Raw genomic sequence first — 26988 nt, 5'->3', positions numbered from 1 at the left:
ATGATACAAATATTTTAGTGATATAAGTGTTCTGCAGTAAAAATGTTTTGTTGCCTCACTTGATAGGAAGGATGTTCTTTTTTGCTTTTCTTTTACATAGGCAAATAATTTTTTCAATTAATATCTCTCCAAAACCACATTAAATGTAATCTCCAGAAGTGGTAAAGGGCAGAAAGCAATTCTTTTTCCCTTCTTATTTTACATCTGACTTACTATATTGCAAAATCATTCTTATTGCACATCCCAACTACTGAAATGCAACAGTAAATCACAGGCAATGGCACATTTCACTGAACCAGTTGTCATAATCCAACCACATATATCTTTTAAGGGGGGCGGGGGTGGGGGAGGGTGTTTCCTTGCTGTGCAAGGAATGGGAATTTTGAAAGGCAAGCAGCCTTTCAAAATACTAGCTACCAGTTCCTATTAGCCTGCTACTAATGGGGATGTTCCCCTGTGTCAAGATTTGATTCACAGGAGGCCCGTTCCTAATGGTTGCATTGCACCACTGCTGTTTGAAAGTTGCTATGGCAAGGTTAGGAGGAAGACAGACGGGCAACAAGGAATTCAATGAAGTGTGTGAAAAACTGTGAATCATCATTTTTCGTCTGCATCCTATCTGTAAATACCTAAGAGTCCCTTTGATATCTCTTCAGCCAGGGAAGGAATCTGATATTCCATACGTAAGTCTGCATTCAGGATAGAAATTAGTTAATCAATTAGCACTCGCTAAAAAAAAAATCTTCCATAGACATAGATAACATACTTTAATGAATAATGAATAGCTATGAGAGAATGTTGAGGTCTTGTTTCATTTCATTCTTTTTATGTGTAGATTATGGTAGTCTTGAATGAAGGATGAAGTTGCAAGTTTCACCTTCGTTCTGGTCACTCACAACTGTCCAGGGGAAAAAGACTATTTCCATTTCAGAATGCAAAAGTCTCTGAAGGATCATCTAATATTTAGAAGACCAGGGCTTCCAAATCAGCTGGGTAAATGAGTATTCATGAAAAGGATGAGTAAGAACACATGTGAATATGTTTGCGTTGTCATGAATATGGCAAGGAGATTTTTTGAAGATAATGTAATGCATAAATCACAAATATCTCTGCCTTATGGGAATACAGTACATGTGTACTTTCTTAGATTGATAATTGTTAAGATGTTATATGTTCAAGAATATTTTCATAGTTCTTAGACATTGAAATAACTGTAAAACTTCCGATGTTTTGCAATTTCTCATGCGTGGCCATAATACCTCAAACCCTCATGAAATTCACAGTGGCATCAGTGACACATTCTTTTGCAGACCTACAACTTCATCCAGTACACCTGAAGATTAGCATAAATGAACTTTAAAGAAGTTGGCAGTATAATCCATGTTCATTCCAAGGCCTGGTTTCAGCAGTAGAGCTGCATGGAAGTATCTTTGTTATAAATGATAAAATTATGCTCTAGAACACCATGATCAGTGTAGCTAAGAGCTGTTAGGAAAGTATGTGTACAAAGCCAGAGTTTATGAAAGTGGCTGCTCAGTCTCTACCAATAGCATCTTGCTATGACCTATTTAAACATACCTGTTTTTGTGTACCCTGTCTGGAGTGATCTTCATTCCAATATTTCCTTGTGCAAGCAGTGACTAACTTTCATATGTAAAGACAAACAAGAGGGATGTGAAGACTTGTCAGAACAGTTAGGTTCCTATAATTAATATGTTAAAACCTGAATGTTTATTTTCTGATTTCTAGATAATAAAGAGAATGTTTCCAGGTTATATTTTAAAGATATTTTACTTGGAATAATTTGTATCATATAAAATTACTAACAGTTGTCAGCGTTGAATGATAATTTTAGCAAAGAATTTAATCAGTCTTGCAGAATGCTGTGCATGGCATTTTTTTTGCTGAAGAGCAAACCTATATAGGAATGTGTAGTTTCTTTTTCAACTCTTGCCTGAAATTGTATGCTTAAAGTTTATAAGGGAGGAGAGGTAGTTAGAAGTACTCCTTTACTGAAGCTTTACATAGCTAATTGTTTTTTCCATTTTACAGGACATTTAAGTATTAAGAAAAAGTACATCGATACCTGATGTGAAGACTAGTTGTCTTTAAAAATACATTTCTTTCTATTAATTGAAAAGCTGTCTAATTACAGTATGTTGGGTAATAATATTTTTGGCCTATAAGATAGACCACAATAGTAGTATGCCAGAAATAAACATTGTGTATGTTTACATTTACACTGCAACTAACAAGATTCTTTCCCCTGAGACTCCTCTGGCTCATCATTAATATTTAAAGAGATCTTGATCAATTCATTCCTGTATGCTGCCAGTGCAAAAGAAAATTCAATTAATATGCCAAAAGATGGAAGGCAAACACTAAAAGGGTATTTTAAGCCCTGTATTCAGCTGTGAGTTTGGCATGAACATTTCATCCTCTAGTTCACAAATATTTAATATTATGAATTTTTATTTGCAAATAGATTAATTTGCATAGGATTATTCAAGTTAGTATAATTAATCATGTATGTTTGCAGAATGATGGATGTATATGTTAACCAGTATTTAACTTACTGTTTAACTTTTGTCCCATTTTATATTCTGCTTCTTGCTTGAAGTAGAACAAATGTACAGGTATACGATTGCCACTGTTGTATCCATAGCATATTAGCTGGAAACCTTCCTAGATCTCAGAGTTGTAATATGGTTTATGTACTGGGATATAAATGCCCAGGTCAGCTTCAAAAGGAGGAACATTTTATATAACCATATTTTTATTTCATTCAGGGCTGATAAAAGTTAGCTACTTATTCAAATTCAAGGCAGGATAGTATATTCTGGTTTTTCTTAGTTTTGTCAATACACTGCAAATTTGAACACTAAATTTCTGCTGGAATAATCTTCCGTGGGGGAAATACATTAAAATGTACTAAATGGCTTGGTCATTTTGCAACATAGATGACGGCACTGCAGATTGTACCAGAATCTGCTTCTAGAGAGACCAAAGTCAAGTCATACGTTGTGCTATTCACCCTATGGGGTTTTTATGGCTTCGGCTTAAGGTTTTTCTAAAGAAAATGAAACTTGAAATACCCAATTCCACCAGACTTGAAGTTCTCTCTTCCAAATGATACAGAGCATTTTTTCACAAAAGATGTCTTTCGCTAAAGCACTCTTGCCTGGGGAGGTCATGGAGAGCAGGCTTTGCACAAACTGCTGCCATACAGCCTGCATGAGTTGTAACAGCATGAAAATCCCCAGTAGTGTCATCTGTTGGAGGGATTTTGCAGAACTGTCAGTCACGTTCGCTCAACAGAAGGGAAGGGTATTCTGTTTCACACCTCAGCTCGTGGACTCAGAGGTGTAATCGCAGATCACATGAAGGGCTTCTCCAGGGAGGTACCACAGAACCTGACGGGTACAGCAGGCTTTTCCATGGAAGTTGCCCAAGAACTAGCCCTTCTTCCCTAAGTCCTGGAGGCTACTTGTCATGGAAATATTTTTTCCACTGACACAAAGCTAGACTAGATATGCATGAACCATGTGCTTCACTAATCTAGTCTGATGGCAGAAAGCCTAAACTATCCATATGCTCGCTGTGGTCTGGCATTGCAGAGGCAGGCTGACAATTTGGCGGTGGTGACTGTTCCTGTGGGCGTCACTGAGACATTCCTGTTTCACTTCATCTCTTTGGTATCATATGATGTTCTGGGAAGCTGTGGACATTCTGTTTCTTCATGCTTCACAGAGAACACCATTACATACCCTGAACTCCAAGAAGTTAAGAAATATGTACCACGAGATATAACTGACCAGGAGGTGAAACAGAAAAGGTTTTCTCCAGCCAGTAGTTTAATACTGCCACCCAATTTCTTTGCTTATTATTGTCTCCTCTGCCTCTAAGGCAGCCAAGCTCTCTTAGCCATGGAGCATTTCATATTCTTCTCACTCCTTTTCATGTTTCTTATCATATTTCATTACATCTTCTCTTTCAACCAGAACATAACTCTTTAATGCTGCTTATGTGTCCCTGAGCGTGTACTTCTGAAGGCAAATCACCTTAAAGCAAAGGAAAGTTAGCTGTGAGCTGAACTTAACTGTGGAAGCAAAAGGAAGAATAATATCCCTTGCGTCATGAAAGAAAAAATTATTGCCTGTGGAGTTTATTTAGGATTGCAACTAGCTTGAGAACAAGTCATATCATTAAGTATTTAACAAAAAATACTCAATTACTGACAATTAGAAAAACTCATTTGCTAATTATTCTACCTTCACACAGAGCATCTGCTTGGTCATTAGGAGAGCTCTGAAACAGGGGTCTTAGGTTAAGTTCATTGCTGAATGTCCCTGCAGTGTTGTTGCATTCCAGGTATATTTCGTCTGTGACGTCTTGGGTTTAGCCATAATATTGCTGACCAATGGCATGAAAATTGGCAGCTTAGGGAAATAATTATAACTTTGATATTCAGTGCATTTTCAACAAAACTGCTTTGCATTCTTGGCCTTATCCTGTTTTCTAATCACAACTAACGCTGACAAAAAACAACACAAACAATTGCCGGGGACTTCAGACCAGGGGAGAATGGTGACCACAAAGTCTGGTAACAACAGAGGTTTATTGGCCATGTGAGAAGTAGACAGAAGCCTGTGATTATCTAGTCTAAGATTTCCACAGGTGGCCTATTGACAGTGAGTGCAGCCCACACAGCTAACCAGAGCAGGATACTGCAGCAAACATGTCCCCTTGATAAGGGGATGGCATACCCTCAAGGAGGAAGACCAGGGTTCTGCTGTGAAACACGCACATTACCCAGAACACAGTCACTTGAGTATGATCCATCTGATCCCAGCAAGAGAATATTGCAACCTTCAGAACTTCTTTTATTGGCTAAGGTTTAATATGTGTGGAACAAGGACTGATAAATTTTGACAGTTTGTTTTTCCAGATGCCATGAATTGTTTTAGCTACTTATGAGAATATGGGTCAGCTGGAATTGAAGGTATAAAGGACTGTTTTTGTTTGCTACCTGCATGACTGTGGGACAATGAGACTTGCTATAATAATTATGCTTTCTTCAGTTTAATAGAAGTGTTTCTATTAGTACCATTTCACATTTAGAGCATCCATTAAAAAGTCTTTACTGCTGAATTCCAATCTAAAAAGCTCCCCGCTATAGCACATTCTAGTTTCTTGAGCTTCTGTCTATGAAAAAAAAGAACTGTCAAGAAAAGGGGACAGACATAATGCTTTTTACAATTGCCATAATTAAACTCAAATTCCCTATTTATTATTCTGTCTAGTTACTTTGACAAGCATGCCCTATGTGTCCAAGTTAGATGTAAAGCAGCAGAACAAATTAATGTTAAATTGTCTGCTTCGTCTTTTGGACTGGTAGGTAGTGGAATCCTCGTATGTCGCCATCATTACATTTTAAAAAGTTTAAGTCTTATCACTTCATTTCCATTACTTTTCCCAATCTACACTTTAAAATAGAGTTAAAATACCTGGGAAATTTACTTTTTTTCTCAAAGTTTTTTTACCTGCTTAGAAATTGTGTAAAAAAGAGAATAGCTTTTTACTTTGCTATTAATAGGTTATAAGCCTTTCAAAAGTCTGGAAGATAAAAACATTAAAGGTGGTGATAACAATATGTTCATTATCATAGCATAAAGCAAGTAGCTGGGTGAGTAAAGCATGGCTGCCTTGATGGGGAAATGTGAATTTCTATAGCTTTGCATGTGTCAACTTACTACATAGCTAATTGAGTCACAGTAGTGTTTTTGTTACTCCATACGTATCTTCGGTCTTTTTCCATATCATTTTTCTGGCAGCAGCAGTCAGGCTCTTTTCTTCAACTGGAGTAACCAGACACAGAAATAAAAAGTTACGAGAAGTGAACTTGTAAATGTTCAGACCTGGTGTGAGTTCCTATATTTTTATGAGACCTGCAAGAGCGGCATCATCTTTACAGGCACTATGGTGGCCTCAGTTGGATTTGAGATCAAAATTTTATGATAAAATGGCACAAAATATAGCTGCATATTCAGTCCAAATAGTCACACAGCTGTTCAAAACTAATAGGAAAATATGTACTTTTGCACAGTCCCCAGTGATGTGAGAATTAACAGAGGACAAGTCAACCTGCGCACATGGAGGGAACTTCCCAGGTCTGCTATAAGAGTGAGCAGTACAATAGGAGATGCTTGATCAGCTCAGAGGATTCGAACTACAGGACCAAAGAACTCAAATTAACTGACTGCATCTGAGCCTGACAGCAGTTCCTACATCAGGCAAACCTTGAGGGCTGATTGCGGGAAACCTGAGGAGGGATCCATCCGTGGGCTCCTTGGCTTTCCCAGGTTCCCAAGCAGTGTACCTGGGAGGCCAGTGCTTTCTGAAGGAGAAAGAAGGGAGAGCTTCATGATGCCCTCTGTGCCTTTTGCTCTTATTCTTTGATCTTCAGGTGCCACCGTTTTCAATGCTGTGAATCTTGGAAAGGTCTTATCTCTGGCTGGTGTCCCTGATGCCTTGTTCCACTGGAGCCCAGTCCAAAAATAACAAGGTTCTTTCATCTCTAAGAAGATTCAGGCTCCTTTTATGGTTCTTCCCACTGCCAAGAAATAGGTGGGATTTGCCTCTCTTTACCAAAATTTTCAGGGGTTGTACAAAATCTTGTATTTCAACTGTGGCCAGTTTAAATTTGAAGTAGGGAGGCAGGGCAGGAGATAGGGTGGTGGGTGGAAGAATGGACACGATTTCACAGATAGGGGGGTTGTATAAACCTTATTATTGCAGGAAACCTGGCAAGTAATGCTTAACAGATCATTTTTATTGCTGGCCACCATCTTTCCCGTAGACTTCAAAGATGTGCTGCAATTGTCTGAGTTCACACTCTTAATGTCTTATTAAGACCGTAAAAGCTTGCCTTTAAATCACAGTCTTGCAGAACTAAACCAGTGTTAAGAGCCTTAGCAGGCTTGGCATTTTTTTTTTCCTATTCACTTAGAGTTGGAGAGATCATAGACTTCTTCATGCTGTTTCCATGGTTTTATTCTGAACTTTCTCTGTGTATATCCTTGACCTGGCAGTCTCTTTCCATTTAGGAAAAGAGGAATGACTTTTTAAAAGTGCAAGGTCCTTCTGAACACAGCTTTACAATCAGCCAAAAAAGTACTTATCTTATAAAAAAAAAAAGAGTAGGATCATCACTTTTTAACATTTTACATATTTGCTCATGTAAAGAATAAGAGTGTTTGCCAGGTCTACTTCCATGCTGTTATTTAGTGTGTTTTCAGTGACTTTGTGGAGTATGCACTTTTTGTTTTATCTTCTGTTTCACACTGCTCTACCAAAACCTGTGTGGAAGATGATGAAATAAAATGATGGGCCTTTCTCTCATCTGACCTTAACCACATTTGTTCTTAAACCTGAAATAAAGTGGAAGGAAGAGTCTGGATAAAAGAAATAGACACCCAGATATTGCTGGGGCCCACCTTATTCCATACAGTAAATGGATGTAAATCAGAGGAATTCAAAGTGCAAATAGCCAAACTCTCTGTGGATGTACAGTGTTGCAGATTCCAGGACTCTACCCACTTACAACACAAGATTCAACGCGTGTCTTCATTCACTTTTGTTGTGCAGCTGTTTTACCTTCACTAATTTGGAAAATAATGAGGGAGTTTATAACCCCTTGCAGAACTAAACTCTACCCTAAATACTTATTGGCTAGTAGTTCTTTAAATACGTACAGAATATCAATGCATAAATATTGTAACTGGAATAAAAATACAATTAGTGTACTAATATTCTTTAAGCAGCTGTCACCTGTAAGCTAAAAAAAGTAATTTACTTACCTTTTTAAAAAATATTTCTTTATTTTAAAGTAAGTTTCATGCTCAAGTAATTTCAAAATGCATAGTTACTGAAACCAATGTCCTTCATTTATCACTGGAAAGTATTACTACAGAATTCAAACATTTCTGAAAGCAACCACCCATGTTATCCAAAATTCCTTCCTTGCATCTGCAGTGCCATAAATAGTACACTCTGAAAATACACTGAATATTATAGTTGCAGTAGTGCAAGTTTTCTAACAATGATGCATCTCGTTTCTTTGCTAGTGCTCACATGCATTGCTGTTTCAGCAGGGGTTAGCCTGTCAGAGTCAATAATGATCACTAGGTCTGGCTTTACAGTGAACTTCCCAAGAAAGAAGGTAAACGTGACATTTTAGATCAACTACTGCTTTATGGAGCTAATGTAATTTTGTTTCCTTCTCTCCATGCAGTACAGATTTAACATTGGTAAACAGTAGTGGCTGAAAAATTGAACATAAAATTAGTTTATGTGAACATTGGGTATGATTTTGAGTTACATTTGTGAAAATACAGGTTAACGTGACTGGTCTCAAGAGAAATGCTTTTAATTTATCTAATTATTTGTAAAATGTGAATCTGTCTTTCTGTGTGAACATGAATTCAATAATTTGAAAATTGTTCCTTTAAATTAACACTCCAAATCTAAAAAAAAAAATAATTCTGTTTTGTGAACTGGAGACAGCTGTGAATAAGTACCTTGTATATTATATGTTGTATTGTGTTTACAGTCCAAACTAGGATCTTCATGGGGAAAAGCATCCATGGCATCATGGAGACATGGTGGGATGGCCTCTATGACTGGAGCATTGGAATGGAAGGATACAGGCTCTTTGGGAAGGACAGGGAGGGGAGATGAGGAGTGGGTGTTACCCTCTATGTCAGTGGCCAGCTGGAGTGCGTGGAGCTCTGCCTGGGGATGGATGAGGGGCCAACCAAGAGCTTATGGGTCAGGATTAAAGGGAGGGCAGGGACAGGTGACATTATAGCGGAGGTCTGCTACAGGCCACCCGAACAGAAAGACTGAGTGGATGAGGCCTTCTATAGACAGATAGGAGCGGCTTCGTGTTCACAAGCCCTGGCCCTCATGGGGTACTTCAACCACCCTGATATATGTTGGAGAAACAACACAGCAGGGCATAAACAATCTGGGAGGTTCCTGGACTGCGTTGATATTACCATCCTCTCCAAGTGATAGACGATCCAATGAGGAGAAGTGCTATGCTGGACCTTGTTCTCACCAACAAGGAAGGGCAGGTGGGGAATGTGAAGCTCAAGGGCTGCAGTGACCATGAAATGGTGGAGTTCAAGATCCTTAGGGCATAGAAAGCTCACTACTCTGGACTTCAGGAGAGCAGACTTTGGCTTCTTCAGGGATCTGCTTCATAGAGTACCATGGGATAAAGCCCTGAAGGGAAGAGGGGCCCAAGAAAGCTTGATAATATTCAAGAATCACTTCCTCCAAGCCCAGGAGCAATGCATCCAACTAAGAGGAAGTCAGGCAAAAACACCAGGAGGCCTGCATGGGTGAACAAGGAGCTCCTGGACAAATTCAAACACAAAAAGGAAGCCTACCGAGGGTGGAAGCCAGAACAGCTAGCTTGGGAGGAATACAGGGAAATTGTCCGAGCAGCCAGGGATCAGGTTAGGAAAGTTAAAGTCCTGATAGAATTAAATCTGGCCAGGGACATTAAGGGCAACAAGAAAAGCTTCTATAGGTACATCACTGATAAAAGGAAGACTAAGGAAAATGTGGGCCCTCTCTGGAAGGAAACGGGAGACCTGATTACCTGGGATATGGAGAAGGCTGAGGTACTCAATGACTTTTTTGCTTCAGTCTTCACCAGCAAGTGCTCAAGACACATTGCTCAAGCCACAGAAGGCAAAGGCAGGTACCGGGAGGATGAAGAACTGCCGCTGTAGGAGAAGATCAGGTTCAAGACTATCTAAGGAACCTGAAGGTGCACAAGTCCATGGGACCTGATGCATCTGCAGGTCCTGAGGCAACAGATAATGAAGTTGCTAAGCCATTGTCCATCATATTTGAGAACTGGAGGCAGTCCAGTGAAGTACCCACAGACTGGAAAAGAGGAAATATACTGCCCGTTTTTAAAAAAGGAAAAAAGGAAGACCTGAGGAACTATAGATGAGTCAGTCTCACCTCTGTGCCTGGCAAGATCATGGAGCAGATCCTCCTGGAAACTATGCCATGGCACATGTTAAATAAGGAAGAAATTGGTGACAGTCAACATGGCTTCACTAAGGGCAAATCATGCCTGACAAATTTGGTGGCCTTCTGTGTCGGGGTTACAGCATTGGTGGATAAGGGAAGAGCGACTAACGTCATCTACCTGGACTTGTGCAAAGCTTTTGACACTGTCCCACACAACATCCTTGTCTCTGAATTGGAGAGACACGGATTTGATGGATGAACTACTCAGTGCATGAGGAATTGGCTGGATGGTTGCACTCAGAGAGCTGCAGTCAATGGCTTGATGTCCAAATGGAGACCAGTGACGAGTGGCATTCCTCAGGGGTCAGTATTGGGACCAGCACTGTTTAACATCTTTGTCGGTGACAAGGACAGTGGGACTGAGTGCACCCTCAGCAGGTTTGCTGATGACACCAAGCTGTGTGGTGTGGTTGACACGCTGCAGGGAAGGAGGTCCAGAGGGACCTTGACAGACTTGAGAGGTGGGTCTGTGCAAACTTCATAAAGTTCAACAAGGTCAAGTGCAAGGTCCTGCACCTGGGTCAGGGCAATCCCAAGCACAAATATAGGCTGGGTGGAGAATGGATTGAGAGCAGCCCTGAGAGAAGGACTTGAGGATGTTGGTTGATAAGCTCAACATGACCCGGCAATGTGTGCTTGCAGCCCAGAAGGCCAAATGTATCCTTGGCTGCTTCAAAAGAAGTGTGGCCATCAGGTCAAGGGAGGTTATTCTCCCCCTCTGCTCTGGTGAGACCCCACCTGGAGTACTGCGTCCAGCTCTGGGGTCCTCAACATAAGAAGGACATGGACCTGTTGGAGAGAGTCCAGAGAAAGGTCACAAAGATGATCATAGGGCTGGAACAACTTTCCTATGAAGACAGGCTGAGAGAGTTGGGGTTGTTCAGTCCAGAGGAAGAGAAGGCTCTGGGGGGACCTTATGGCAGTCTTCCAGTACCTGAAGGGGGCCTACAAGAAAGCAAGAGAGAGTCATTTTACAAGGACATGTAATGATAGGACAAGGGATGATGGCTTTAAACTGAAAGAAGGTAGGTTTAGGTTAGATATAAGGAAGAAATTTTTTATGGTGAGTGAGGGTGGTGAGGCACTGGAACAGGTTACCCAGAGAAGTTGTGGATGCCCCATCCCTAGAAGTGGTCAAGGCCCAGTTAGGTGGGGTTTTGAGCAACTGGTCTAGTGGAAGGTGTCCCTGACCATGGCAAGGGGAGTTGGAACTAGATGATCTTTGAGGTTCCTCCCAACCCAAACCATTCTGTGACGCTGTGATAAGGTCTACTTTATGTCAACAAAAAATTGTGACTCCATAGTAGCAGTTATGGATGGTTTTTATAATCCTCATATTATGTTAAGGACAAACGGTGTAGCAACTGTGACTTCTCCTGAGCTTACACAATAATGCTGACATGTAACGTATAATGAACCTCATGTTTTGAAAGGAAAGATGAGACTTCTGTTGAATAGCTAAGACATAATAAAGTGAAAAGGCTGTATACTTTTCATTCATGTTTAAGGGGGTATGGCTTTTTAGTACACTGATTAGGTTGTATGAATCTACTCAGCCTTCACCCCGAAATGAAATTAAGTTAGGAGGAGGAAATAACAAAGAATGATCAGGAGGTTCTGCATATATTACCAGCTTGATATATATATATAAAACAGTCTGCTTATGGCGTTTCTCTTGTAAAGAACCATTTTCCTGAAGTATTTTCAATGCCATGGAAATATTTAATGCACACTTGCATATTACTTTGCAGGCAGTTTTTACAGAATATTAGAGCTTAATTTAATTAAAAATAATTTAAAATGCATTACTTAAGTGACTTTTTAAAATACTTATGACAAGATACTTTGCAGTAGAACCTAGAAATAAAGCATTTTGCCTTAAAGTGTACATTATTCCAGTTAATGTACACTTTTTCATTTACCAGTAATTGTAAAACAAATTTCAGGAGCTCCTTGAAGTGTGTTTCATTTATGGTAGTTCTATGTGATGAAACAATGAGTTGCTAATACCATTCTCTTCTAAAGTGTGTTATTAATGGTTTTGAATCTGTACCTACCAAATATTATGGAAAATACTTATTCGTTATTATTACTTTAAAGTAGCAAGTATTAAAAGTGGAGATTAAGTTCATTCTATTTACTTTCATGATATTCATGCTGGTCTCACTAAGGGGTAATTCCATTGAGATCTATGAAGTTATATCGATGGGACCTTCGCTAGAAATAGTGACATACAAAATAGAAAATTAAGTTCAGACTTCCTTTTCCTTCTTTTCATTTAGTGCTTTCTGTTCCACTCTTCCCCTGCCTCACTTTGATTTTCCTATTTCAATGAATACTCCTTAATACAGCAAAGTTCAATTGAAATGGAAATATTCTTCACTATATTTTACTTGAATTTGACTTCTTGACTCTATATAAGAAGAAAAGTTTCAATTCTATTCTTTATTATTGTGTTTAATGTCAGCAATGTGTGACATTCTGTCAAGGATAGTATTAAATAACAGAGTCTGGTGCTTTGGTATTCCCGCCCAGTGCCCAAGAGTGAAACAAGCAGTGTATAAATGCCTAATGTGCTGATAAAGTCAGGCTTCCTTCAACAGTAAGATGTTCATTTACTATTTTGTATATCTCAGCACAGTGATTTGTGATGAGCTTCTGTACAGAGTGCATACAGAGAAGAAAAAATCATCTTCAGATCTGAGTTTCTTACAAACATGTATGTGAAATACATTCATGAGCATTTTTGATGGCACCTAACGTGAGGGTACCATGACCATAATCCTCCCGGTGTTGAAGCCTCAGATTGAATCCTGTGTGACCTCACCAACTTGATAGATCAGTCACAAACTGTGGAAGTAAAGATCAATCAGTCAGTCAAGTACAAACCACAGTTAAATTTGGTGACATTACAAAGCTGACCTGTGCAATTCAAGCTATCAGCATGTTTATTCATTTTTCCTTTTCAGCTATCCAACAGACAGACTTATTCATAATGAGTAATGTCATCAAATATTTTTGACTTATTTTTGCCTCATCCTCATTTAAAAGCTATTCTGAAAGCCATTTCTGAAATGTTTAAGGCATGTTCACTGTTCTGAAAAATTTATTTCTATGAATAATTTTTCGCGTCTTTGCAGGGGTTCATTAGAGGTGTTCTGTATTCAGTAATTAAGCTTTGTTTTGATTTTACCTGCATATTAATGGAATTATTTTCTGATTCTTAACTGAATAAGCATAATTCCTACAATTAGGTTCTTGTCGTATGCTATTTGTCTGCATACCTCGACATACATGAGCCAAGTTCAAAATGAACTTTGCAAAAGTATTTTTTAATCTTTAAATTTACTTGTTTCTAGGTAAGTGCAGACCATTGAATCTGTTCGATCAGTCAGTCTCACTTCTGTGCCTGGTAAAATTATGGAGAAGATTATTATGGGAGTTATTGGAAAACACCTGAAAGACAGTGCAGCCATTGGTCCTAGCCAGCACGGGTTCACAAGGGGAAAGTCCGGCCTAACAAATATGATTTCCTTCTATGACAAGGTTACCCACTTAGCTGACCAAGGGAAGCCAGTTGATGTGATCTTTTTGGATTTAAGTAAAGTTTTTGATACTGTCTCTCACGGTATCCTCCTGGACAAACTGTCCAGCATATGGCTGGATAAACACATATTGCAGTGGGTGAGCAATTGGCTGGTGGGTCAGGCTCAAAGGGTTATAGTAAATGGGGTTACATTGGGCTGGTGGCCAGTTACCAGTGGGGTTCTGCAGGGATCCATCTTAGGGCTGGTACTCTTTAATCTCTTTGTAAAGTACTTGGATGCAGGACTTGAAGGAATACTAATTAGGTTTGCTGATGACACAAAATTGGGAGGAGCTGTTGACACTCTCAAGGGCGGAGAGGCCCTGCAGAGAGATCTGGACAGACTGGTGAGCTGGGCAGTCACCAACTGTATGAATTTTAACACGGGCAAGTGCCACATTTTACACCTGGGGCACGGCAACCCTGGATGTACATACAGGCTGGGGAATGAAAGGATGGAGAGCAGCTCTGCAGAGAGGGACCTGGGGGTTCTGGTCAATGGCAAGTTGAACATGAGCCAACAGTGTGCCCTGGCAGCCAAGAGGGACAAATGAGTCCTGGGGTGCACCAAGCCCTGCATTGCAGCCGGTCGAGGGAAGGGATTGTCCAGCCCTGCTCTGTGCTGGTGCGGCCTCACCTCGAGTGCTGTGTGCAGTGTTGGGCGCCACAGGACATGAAGGATATAAAGCTACTGGCGAGTGTCCAGAGAAGGGCCACGAAGTTGGTGAAGGGTTTAGAGGAGAAACCATACAAGGAGCAGCTAAAGTCAGTTTGTTCAGCCTGGAGAAGAGGAGACTGAGGGCAGACCTTATCGCGGTCTGCAGCTTCCTCACAAGGGGAGGAGGAGGGGCAGGCGCTGGTCTCTTTGGTGACCGATGACAGGACTGGAGGGAATGGCAGGAAGATGTGCATGGGGAGGTTTAGGTTGGACATTAGGAAAAAGTTCTTCACACAGAGGGCGGTGGAGCACTGGAACAGGCTCCCCAGGGAGGCAGTCACAGCTCCAAACCTAACAATACTCAAAAAGCATTCGGACAATGCCCTCAGACACATAGTGTGAATTTGGGGTTGGCCTGTGCAGGGATGGGAGTTGGACTTGATGATCCTTGTAGGTCCCTTCCAAATCAGGACAGTCTATGATTCTATGAGTCTATGATTTACTGAAAAATGCACGGGGTGGGGGTGGGGGAAGACACAAAATAGTCATGAGCACATGAGCACAGTGGAAACAAGTTCCATATGCATAAATAACAGCAGGAAAATCTGAGATACCACTTTTTTATTTTTTATGTTTTAAATAAGAATCATATCCAAATAAAATAAAAGTTACTGTTATGGGGGTTGTGTAAAAGCTTTTAAATTATTGCTGTTGTAAATGTATAGATTAAATGTAGCTAGTGTTTCTGTGGTTTAAGTGGAATTGAATGAAGCCTCAAAGCAGAAGTTGAGACGTGTCCTCTGCTTGAGGGCAGAATACCTTCCTGGAGGGGTTGCAACCACTATTCTGTGCCATGATAGTCTTGTGCTTGGGGGAGAGCATTTTGCCCACAAACCTTCTCTTCTACACTTACTTTCGCTGTCACACTGTATTCTATAAGGTACTTCATAAACTTCAGTAGCTTTTTGAATGTATCAGTAATTTTTTCAGCCATTCTTCATAAGATTTATTTCCCATTTTGCCATAGCTCACAAACATTTTTCATGGAATTCTGTGAAAAATAGTCCACTTTCAAAATGGTTGCCATTTCAATTTCTTCATAACTAGAGCTGCATGAAAAATGTTTGCAGTAAATGTTTTCCTTTGAAAACAAGATTTTTCTGTGTCTTATTATATTTATGCCAGTAGTGGTGAAATGAGACAAGTTGATTTGAGCAAGTGGCTTAAGACTTCCGCCAAATCTAACTCAATTTCATAGCATTTTATAAAACCAGAAATTATTTCCATTCCTTCTACTATGTGACATCAAATGTCAGTCAGTTAATTTAGTCATCAAAGATAAGGTGGTTAAAGTTATTTAACTGTATTTACATACCACAGTATATATGAGGGTTTGATTCAGTTTTTAGCTGTTTTTTTTAAAAAAAATGTTAAACTCAGGAAGTTCAGCGTTACACCCGTGTCTTCCAAAACAAAGAACTTCCCACCTTGTTTGCTAGGCTGTTTTATCTCATACCTCAGAGAGGGCTTTTGTTTCTTCCAGAAGTCAGTTTTCTCCCTTGTAGAAGTTCATTAGCCTTGGATATGAGCAGAATATTCTTGCCACTGTTTGCCTTTATCTTTTCCTAATCCTTCACTGGAGAAACCTGGCTTGGGAACACAGGACCTGGAAAATATCCATGATCAGGCAGGGTTATCATAGTGGTGACATTTGTTGATCAGTCAAAGCTGCCGAATACCAGTCTGACTATGAAGTGAATTTTCCAGGAGGTTCTTACAGGCAGTTACAATATGGGACATTTTCACTGGGGTTTTGCAGGGTTTTTTCTTTCTGGTGGGCTAGTGGGGGTAGCATATGTGCTGCCCAGATGTGAACTTCAATAAGCCCTGTAATGTCATTCTGTTGAAACTAATGTTTTCACAACTCTTACCCTTGGTTAGATTCTGGGGGTGACAACAGATTTGCAGGGGTGACACCATTCAAATAGAACCAACAATTGAAAGCCAAGATGGGAGACCATCTGCAAGCATAGAGACTCTGATGCTTATATGTTTTTGTATCATTCACTTTTGCTTGGACTTAAAAGATCACAGTGTACTAGGAAGAACATTTCTCAGGGGAATCAATCTCTATTTCTGCTAAATAAGGTCAACGTCTGTGAGTAAGACTGGAGCTGTAGGAAAAGTCTCATAAAACTATGTTTCATTAAATTGAGTTGGGTGATTTTTTGTGGAGAAAGAAATATTTAATATATTGATTAGCTTAATTTCTAAATAGTAAGGAGTAAAAAGCTTAGAGACAGTTTGAGTCATCAGAATTGCTGGTCAAGACCAGCAAAGTCACATAATCATACTGTCACTGCCATCACAAAAATAAAAGTATGGATTCTCTGGTGTGGTGTTCCTTGAGTGGACTGTAGTGCATGGGACTCAAAAAAGCCAGCTGCTTGCCTTGACAGTGAATACTGTGATTTCAAGATATGTGTAGAAAAGCTCTAGAGATCCTGAAAACCTGTAGCTCAGGCAATAATTTAACTGTGATTCCTGTCACAAAAGTATCATGCTATAGAACTGCAGAGCACTTAAAAAACTGGTAGAAAATTAGTTATTGAGCCATGCAGCTGAGGACTGTGTAATATTGGTGCAAGATCTGACTTAGATTAGCAGCTTCCTTTAGATCGCTGTCAGTCACTAGATGCTATAGTGGCTCCTTTGCTTAGTCACATTAGTGTCCTTGCAATGAGGATCAAGTGCCTCTTTTAGTACAAAGATGTAAATTTTCTCTGTGTGACCACATTGCAGAGCATGAAATTACTGGACTTTCACAGGAAGAGTATATTGCACACATTGAATGTAGGTTTTATCTGCTGATCATCTCATTCCTACTAGAAAAATAAGACATTTACATTCATAACTGACTGGCTTTCAGGAATCTATATACATACCTGAAATCCCCATATGCATATTAGTCATTTAATGCTGTATGTTTTACACCACTGTGATAGCCCCTCTATTTTTATGAGATGTCAGACCTGTAGGAACATGTGACCTGTCCCTCATACTTGCTTCCTTTTCTAATCCTGAGGTAACATGAGCGGTCTAAATCACATTGATTATCTATAATTGTTAGAAAGTAGTGACTGTAATCATATCACTTTAAGAAATCTAATGTGAAGAAAGCAAGTGACACATCCCAAGAGTCGCAAACTTAGGTGTGACAGTAGGGTACCCAAAAGAGAGCAACCCCGGTAAGTATGTTAACCTCATTCCAAATTTTCTTGTATCTTCCTTTTCATCCCCTTTTGCTGTTCACCCAGCCCAAAGAGAATTCTGGAAACATATTGTAAGGACTGCTGAAAAAAATATTAAGGTCATAAAGTTCATCATTCTACAGACTGAGAAGGATAAAATGTAACATCTAAACTTGTATATGAGGCATATACTTTAATACTGCTGATAGAACATTTACCAAATGATTCAATTTAATATATTATCTTACATGCACGTTATACAGACATAATGTCCTGGTCATTTTCTTTCTGGGAGAAGAAAATGTTGATTGGCACTTCTGAATTTGCAGTGGAATTCCCAACAGGCACTCCAACCCATGTGCTGTACCTTACTGAGTCAGAGAGATTCTGTGTCCTATACCGCAGAAAAGGCATGAGCAGTCTAATTACACGGTATATAATTACTCACTGGAGCAGATCAGAATTTTTTAAAAGTTGACTGTTAATTGTGTGTGCAAATGAGGAGAGTGGAAGAGCAGATGATCACAGTTTATTTCTATTTGTAGAGCCAAGATTTTTTGCATACAATCCTGCCTATTGCACTCCTAACAGGATTAAAAAAATCAGACTCTGTGTGTCAAAATTTTGCTGACATATTACTGCTAGAATTCGTGCAGACCTTGTAATGCATTTAGATATGACTCAGAGATTAATTATGTGTTAGGTTCCTTTAGTGACTGCAGTTTTAGTGACACTCCTAGCAAAGAATCAACTTGCTATTAGCCACAGACGTGAAGAAAAGAGATCCAACCCAAACCTTCAAAGCCCGTACTACCCTGGTACTGACCACCACAGTTGCTCACCAAAAGCACATGGATGAAAACAGTCATCAGATGTAAATGTGAAACTCGTCACCACAAGTATATGCAAACTAAAGACTGTTGGATGCAAATCGGAAAAAAAAATCAATTTTTGTGACATCGTTGGTGGAATGCCTCTCTTTTTGTTTTTTCTGTATGCATACCATTCACAAGGGACTCCTCACAGATCAGCTAGAGTTTAATTACATTTTTTCCCCTGTTACTCCCAATTATTGATCTGCCCATGAACTTGGAATGAGTTTATGTTACTGGCCAAAACATTTCCCTTTATGACTCCCCGTCCACTGTTGAAGATTAAATTATATTGTAAATATCGCTTGCCTGGTGTAATTGCAGACATGGAAGCAAAAGCCAGACATTCTCTTGAGAGTTTTACCCTAGGCACAGTAACTTTCATATTACATGCCAAAATGGATTAAGAGGATAATCTGTGACCTCATTTTCTTCTGAACACCTTTAATTAAATATGTGGATAGATGCATTTCAGAATATGTATCCTTTTATTGATGTCTAGGTTTTCATTTATGTGATGTAACATAACGGAAAGGCCACACAGAATGGCTGCAAAATATCAAGACCTTTGGGATAAAACAACGTGCTGCTTGAGAAGCATGTGGAAGTTTGACTCTCAGCATAAACGTATCTTCCGTGTTTTTGTAAAAGTCTGAGAATCAGGGAAAGGAATTTCCCTGGGAACATCCCATAGCATGTGAGTAAATAAATAAGCAAATGCTGAGAACCTTGGTGTTCAATATGGAAATGAGAACTTCTCTTTGTTTATCGTAGAGCATAAAATGGGACCACGACTACACACCGTACTGCTAAAAAGCATAATTTACGTCCTCTCACTTCAAACACTAACACAGCATTTCTTTGAAAAGCCTGCTGTTATCTGAGGTGTATCAATATGGTCCCGATGCGTGTTTCAATTTGTGTGCATGATTAAATGCCTTCCTGACTCAGAGCTGTACATACATGACATTATGTGTTTACATTGCCTTCCATCTGTGTACTAGCCCTTCAGTTTCTGGACCTGGCACAAAACTGAGGATTCAGAAGCATCCTCTAACTCACTGAATGGTACTTTAGAAGAACCATGTTCACCAAATGAAAAAAAAAAAACAAACCATCATCTCTCACTCCTTAGTTTCTGAACAGACAAGGGTATTAGACTTAAGGTGCTGTGGTCCTGATGACACTTAATTAGGGTGTCTCTGTTGGCATTAGGGTTAGGGTTGGCTGTTAGGGTGTCTCTGTTGGTAACCACACATAATGTAGTTGCATTGGCCTCTGTCTGTATATTGCTAATACAAATTGCAAGAGCGTCTTCGTCTGTTTCTCATATATATCTTGCTTGCATGTTTTTAGAATTAAGCTACACACCTTGGCATAGATATCACTGCCATTCTGTCAGCTGTCTTAGGAGTTATTGACCTTACAGTTAACATTATGCATTATATTGTGGACATGGCAGTTTGCCTAGCTCTGAATTTTAAACTGCTACAATATAAACCGATTATTGAAAAAAGAGAAAATTATGAATGTTGACTCTTTATACTGATCCTATAAAATACATTTCAATTATGAAGGTTTGTAAATCACTAATGGCCATAACCCATTTTTATTATATTAGTCATTTCAGTTATTATTTATCCATTTTGTACTACCTGCTACATTCTCCTATATTATCAGCTAACTCTCAATATATCTATGTATGCATTATTTTAGTGAAAGCATTTGTTAACCTGATTGTTTTTCAGAGCTTCCTGCAAAAGTATAAGAAATTTAATTCTGCAGTCTCTTGAGATAAAATTGGAGGGGCTATATGGCGTATCAGTAAATCTTTTATAAGAGCAAAGTTTTCATATATATCTAAGGGAAAGAACATGATTCTTGAAAACGTGTTTCATGAATAAATTTGGAACACATGAGTAGACAATATGGTTAAATAACATTTGTAAAAGTGTGGGTAATTTATGCATTTAGGTTTTGTTATTTTGCATGTATTTTCACTGTAATTACATAAGAAATAATTACTCATTTTTCTAGCCACTAAGTTATTCAACAAATTGTTGTGCATTAGGAACACCACCTTAGCAGCAAGGATGAATATATTAATATCCTTCTTGCCCAGGGCATCCTCAAGAAAACAAAAACAAATGTAACATGAATGTAGAAAGTAATAAGCATTCTTCAGCATTACAATGTTTTATCTATTTAACATCGCATTTATTCCTATGCCATTAAATGGTTTTGGTCTGCCGTCCATAGAATCACTATTTCCACTGTTTATTAATACACCTTATGTTCATCAATTTTCTTGCCTTTTTTTCTTGAGTAATTAAGTGTTCCTAGTTTGGCCAAAAAAAAAAAAAACCACCAATACAATAAAAATATTAATTGGTTTTCTCTCAGCTATTTATGGCATGATCAGATAGCCCTGTCTCCAGCTTCTAATTGCACTAAACATTGATTGATAGGCTCAGTCAACAGAATTATGGAAAATTATGCATGTTTTTTGAAAAATATTCATGGAATCAGACTATAGGGTATTTTCTTCCTAGACATAGATTAACATATCAATATATTAAAGCAGGGTTAAGTGATTCAGGAATTGTGTTGGGGTTTCCTCTGTGCAGAAGAATTGTCCACTAAATATTTAAGAAAAACACCACTCTCTTCTTCAGCGCAGAGCATATTGTACATATTCTTCCTTCCTGGAAGGTGCAGTATGGTACATTCTTGGGTTTTTTCTAATTCATTACACTTTCAGTACTGTAGCAGCAGTAATACAGTTAAGGTGAAATGAAGCTATATTCTAGGTAATACTCATGGTTTTTTATCACAATTGACACATCATAAAATAAAAGTTTTCAATGCTATTGCAGCTGAAAAAACTCTCATCATGCATATGCCAGTCTAAGAGTTGTGAATAAACAGTTTTTACTCTGAATTTCAATTTCTCCCAGGTTTTGGAGCCTTTAGCATCACTCTTTTTTGTTACACAGGTTGTTGCTCCCTTTTGGTTTTGGTTTGGTTTTTCTGTCATGCTCTGGTCTTTGCTGCTTCTTTGTTTCCTCTTTTAAATCTTCTGCTCCTGCAAAGCTTTAGCCTCCTTTTTTTGTAACTTTGTGATCTTTTGCTTTCACAAGAGTATTTTCTCTGTTTTTCTCTGTATCTGTTCATCTGATTCCTCTTGGGCAGATCATCCTATCTATTTTCTGCTTTTTTTCTCCAGTACTTCCTTATGGAAGATTCATTGACAGCTCAGGCTCAAAATGGGTGTAGAACGAAATGTTATCTTTTCTCCTAAACATTTCCACCATCCTACTTGCCATCCAAGTTCATATAGCAATGCTTAGCCAATCTTCCTCCACATTTTATGGAAAGCCTGTCCCTTTCTCTCTCTACAGACAAATGTCACTTTTCATAAGCTTTTTCACTTTTTAAGACTTCTTGCACATCCTCCTTAGCATCCACATTGCCAGTCCATCCAAAACATAGCTGGTAACACTGCTGCTCTCATTGGTCAAACCATACTTGTATCTTTTGCGCTCATCTTTATCTTCAAGATGCTCCACACTATTCTGTGACAGGCTATAAATCAGATCAAGTGTTTCCTCATCCCAGCCATTCTGCTCTATCACTATATTAAGACTACATATTCTTAATAATTTCATGACATCTCACGTGCCTGTCCTGAATTCACTATTTGTGAATCTTCGGACTTTTCAGTTCTCTGTTTACATATATTCTTTTTCCACAGTACACAAAAATGAAAAATTCATAGCCATTCAGATACTGAAAAATGAAAACAAATCACTGGTTCTGGGCATGTCCCACTTTACTGTATTTCTCCATGTCTTTCCCATATCTTTGGGGCAAGGTTTTATTGTTTTTATCTTATATAGCCCACTAGTTAGCCCCAAGATAGCTTATCAATCATCTTGAGGACTTTTGCATGATTGTAAATGGATTTAAATAAAGATTAACTGGCTGAAGCCTTGTTTTCACAAGCCTTCAAGTGTGAAAGATCTTCAGATACCAGAGTTTGGAGTATTTTTATTTGGTCATTACATTCTTTGGTGGTATTCTTCTTGATGGGACATTTTTGGTCAAGTCATATTTTCAATTATCTAAGTAATGAATCTACTACTACATCCATTTGGATGTTTCTCTATCACACAGTCTAATAGATCGTATTTTTTAAGGAGTTGGTAGAGCTGTGAAATGCTCTTTAGAAGTGCTAAGAGTTGTCACTACAGTATAATTGACAAGTGCAGCTTTCTGATTATATTATTTTTGTGGTTGTAAAGGTGCCTTTGGCCCTTTTCCTCTTCAGGTAAGCCAGTGACCTCATCCATTTGAATATTTCAAGTGCTTTTTTTGGTATTTTGAAAACCCTTTTTTTTGGTATTCAGGGTCTCCTGAGAATGAATGTTTTCTGCAATGCAGGGATACAGTGAGGGGGAGTGAAATGCAGGACATCCACGCTAGCTTTAAATCGTATTGAAAAAAACTCCTCTTTAACTCACCACAGATTCAGAAGAAAATATAAAACATATTCTGAAGAAATGCAGAGCATGCTTTTCCAGACTGACATTAACTTAATGCTATTTTAGAAAACGTCATTGTTGACAATTTGCCAGTAGGTACAATGTCTACAACCTGTTAAAACATGAACTTTATCTGAGAGAACACTGGAGGAACATAGTGGAAAACTGTTTGCTATGCATGTCTATCCATACTCCAGGAAAGATCTCAAGGGTGGCATTTCCCAAAGTATTATATAATTAGCAATACCAGAATGGCATAAAGCAGCTGAGTGACTCCCATTTCAGTTGTGTGTGGTATAAGAGGGCATCCTCTGAGGAGTTCCTCTGCCCATCAGGAGCTGAGACAGCACCATGAGAATGTTTTGCCACATCAGAAACCCCATAATTTATACATTAGTAGCTCAGAGGTTGCAGTAGCAGTTGCATCCAGACTTTTGCTAGTGGTGAGAGCTGAAATGAGGAGTGATTATATCACTTGTGATAAAGATTTCCATTCGCAACTTCTTATCATCAATAGTCTATAACAGCGTGAGTCACTTCAGGGGCAAATAACTGCAATCAGGTATTAAGTGTTGAAATCACTTACGCTGTTATAGGAGTTTGCAAGTTTGGGCTGTACCAATTCCCCTAAGGGTAGAAGGAGTACGTGGGGTTATTTAAACACTACTTAGTACTCTGAAACTTTATGGAAAATTAAACCAAGATATGCATTACCAGAATAAGATACTTTTTGTGAATAGGAGCGAGTAAACAGTAAATACAACAACCCCAAATATATGTTATTAAACAGTTGGTTTGGCTTCATTTTGACAGAGTTAGTGTAATGTATTATTGTTTTATTCTTAATTTGAAAAAAGCTTACAGAAATAATGTTTTCATATTGTCTTGAGATGCTTACAGTCTAGGCAGACAACATTGAGAACGAGTAAAATTGCATTTGATTCATGAACAGATGTGCAATGAAGACAGAGAAAAGTTTCCCATTAATTGCACCAAAGTAACCAGAAAGCACTCCATTAAGGACATTCTATTTTTTAATGCATTTATTTGGCCCTGGAAACATGCAGATAAGCAATTAAGGCTTTCTGGGAGGCCCTTGTCCATGAATGTTTTCAAGACCGAGGTTTTAGAGTATAGGTGGTGATACTTATCTTGCTGTGGGTTTGTGAACAATAGTGAATTTAATATCAGCAAAGTTTTCATGCATCTGTTTCCAGCTGGTGGAACAGGATAATTTTTCTTGTGTATTGTTTAGGTATCCCCTATCACTATGCTGGACATGAGAAAGATTAAGCGATAAAAAGAATCAGATAATGTTTATTCCAATTATTTTTACAATAAGAAATGATGAATAATAAATGTGCGCATGATGTTTTTTCTCTTAGCTTGAATATCTTACGGCTTTTCTTGTATTTCATTCTTTTAGGCCTTTCTCTGAGATCTGCCCATTGCATAGCCATACGTATTAGATGACTTTGGGACTTGCTTTACATCAACAATGAAGGGATTATCTAGCAGCCGTAGTCATCATCACGGGGTTGCCTGTGACCCTCCATGTGACAATCTGCCACACCACCCGGACAGGAAGCCATATTTGTTAAACCCGGTGGACCCCCATCCTGCAGACCACCCTTACTACACTCAAAGGAACTCTTTTCAGGCAGAGTGCATGGTGCCCTACAGCGATCAGATTGCCAGCAGCACATTTCCCCGGAGGCATTACAATTCCCACCATGAACTCAAGGACGAGTGTGCTTTGGTTCCCCACGGAACTGCCAACAAGACCAACCGCATTCCTGCCAACCTTTTGGACCAGTTTGAGCGGCAGCTGCCTCTGAATCGGGATGGCTACCACACTCTGCAGTACAAGCGGACTGCTATGGAGCACCGCAGTGACAGCCCAGGGAGGATCCGGCATCTGGTTCATTCTGTCCAAAAGCTCTTTACCAAGTCCCATTCACTGGAGGGGCCATCCAAGGGGAGCGTCAATGGGGGCAAAGCGAGCCCGGAGGAGTCACAGACAATGAGGTATGGAAAGCGCAGCAAGAGTAAAGAAAGGAGATCAGAAGGTAAGCCCAGATCCAATGCATCAGGATGGTGGAGTTCAGATGACAACTTGGACAATGATGTTTGCATTTATCATGGCCCCAGTGGGGTCATGACCATGGGAAGGTGCCCTGATCGTTCTTCTTCCCAGTACTTTATGGAAGCCTATAATACTATTAGTGAACATACTGTGAAGTCATCCAGAAGCAATAATGATGTCAAATGCTCTACCTGTGCAAACCTGCCTGTGAATTTGGACTCCCAGTTAATGAAGAAAAGCTCTTGGTCCTCTACATTAACCGTGAGCAGAGCCCGTGAAGTTTACCAGAAAGCATCCCTTAACATGGACCAGACAGTGGTGAAGGCAGAGACGTGTCAACAGGAACGGTCATGTCAGTACCTCCAGGTACAGTGTGGAGAACTGATTGCTGTTAACTGTGCTCTGCCTTGTCTCAGGTGTTTGTGGGGGATGGAGGTTTGCTCTGATATTTCAGCTTTCCCGAGAGGTCACTGATCACCAAACAAGGGGTAATGCTGCTGAACTTAAAAATAACTCTGCTTCTTCTTTTCTTTCTTTTTTTTTTTTTTTTATTGCCAGCATTCAGTATTTCAAAGAAACAGTTGATGTTGGAGCAGGCTTAATTTTTTCATGTGAGAAAAATAAGACCTTTCTGTGTACTTTTTGAATTTATAAGGCTGTCACAGCAGGGGGATAGGGAATTTGGCGTTGTAGTGCTTGCACTTAGCATTACAATGTCAATTAACTGAGTGTTACCAGGATACAAATTCTTTGATTTCTGTAATTTCACGATTTGCCTTCATTTACTGCTTATTTTATTATGAGAGCTTCTGAGACCCTTCTGAGAAACTTTGGGGTACCTTAATACTTTCTCCCACAGGAAAACCACCTCCTTTCCTTTTTGCCACAGACTATAAATTCTCATAAAACAGTTATTGTAACATGCCCAGATTTGTTTATCTGGTTATTCCTCTTTCTCATGGCTTTGAGTCAAAAACAAAAAATCAAAAGGTTGAAATTATTGCTTGTTCTGATTATACATTTTAGGAGTACATCACCTACTCCCTCACAAGCTGTTTGCAGTTAATACAGCGTCACTATTTTTCACCAGTATTGTATCTTTAAATGTCAAGAATCAGATGTCTGCTCTTGGAGCTATCATACTGCCGGTGAATGTTTGTGGCAGGAACATGGATCAGAAAATATTAAAACTGTTTCATTCTTAGGAGGGCTGTGGATAGCTTTTATGCACTTTAAACGAAGCACTTATGGCACATCTAAGTGTGTGTGTAAGATGGAACAACGTTGCACAGAGAAGAGAGAAGACCATGAGGAAAAAAGAGGTTTGCTAAGATTATTTGGTTTCATTTTAATGTAGTGGGACTCTTGTCTATTTGTATAGAAACTGTAGCGAGGTTTCTCATATGAGTGCTTTAATGAGACAGTCAGCTTCCACATTCTGTTGTTTAAGTCAGTACGCAGAGAAAGCGTAGGACTGAGGCATCCACATTTAAAAATTGATCTTAAAAGGTTTTATTGAAAGACATGTAAAATAATTTTGACTGCCAGCCTCTGGGATTCTAAGTTTTAAATGTAAAGAAATGGATCTGTGTATTTGATATTAATTGTTAGAAGAGTGGGGTGGGGGAGAGGGGGCAAAATAAATGCTCAGTGTAGGTTTAGAGCTGTATGGACAGGGGTAGGAGAGGGGTTTCAAAGTAGCCTCAGGTTGCAACATTTTGAGGGTTTATTTTTTTGTATGAAGTCGCTTTTGTCTGAATTTTGTGAGTGAGAAGAAATCATAACTTTAGGTTTGATTGTTGTGGTTACTTTGGACCCTGAGAATTCTTTTGTTCATGCTTTTGTTTACTCCTTCAGCCTTCCTCTCGGGTTTAGATA

The 26988-nt window shown here is 39.1% G+C and overlaps 1 protein-coding gene across 1 annotated transcript in view; it reads left to right on the top strand.

The window, feature by feature from the left end:
• Window positions 1-26988, top strand: part of DLGAP1 (DLG associated protein 1) — a 432218-nt gene that overhangs the window by 265104 nt on the left and 140126 nt on the right. Inside the window, exon 4 of the mRNA XM_064442940.1 lies at window positions 24451-25476. Coding sequence (XP_064299010.1) covers window positions 24523-25476 — 954 coding nt within the window. The 5' untranslated portion in view covers window positions 24451-24522. The remainder of the gene's footprint in view (window positions 1-24450; window positions 25477-26988) is intronic.

Source organism: Phalacrocorax carbo, chromosome 2, assembly GCF_963921805.1.
Source record: "Phalacrocorax carbo chromosome 2, bPhaCar2.1, whole genome shotgun sequence".
Classification (NCBI taxonomy): domain Eukaryota; kingdom Metazoa; phylum Chordata; class Aves; order Suliformes; family Phalacrocoracidae; genus Phalacrocorax; species Phalacrocorax carbo.
This window is presented reverse-complemented; position numbering and strand designations above follow the sequence as displayed.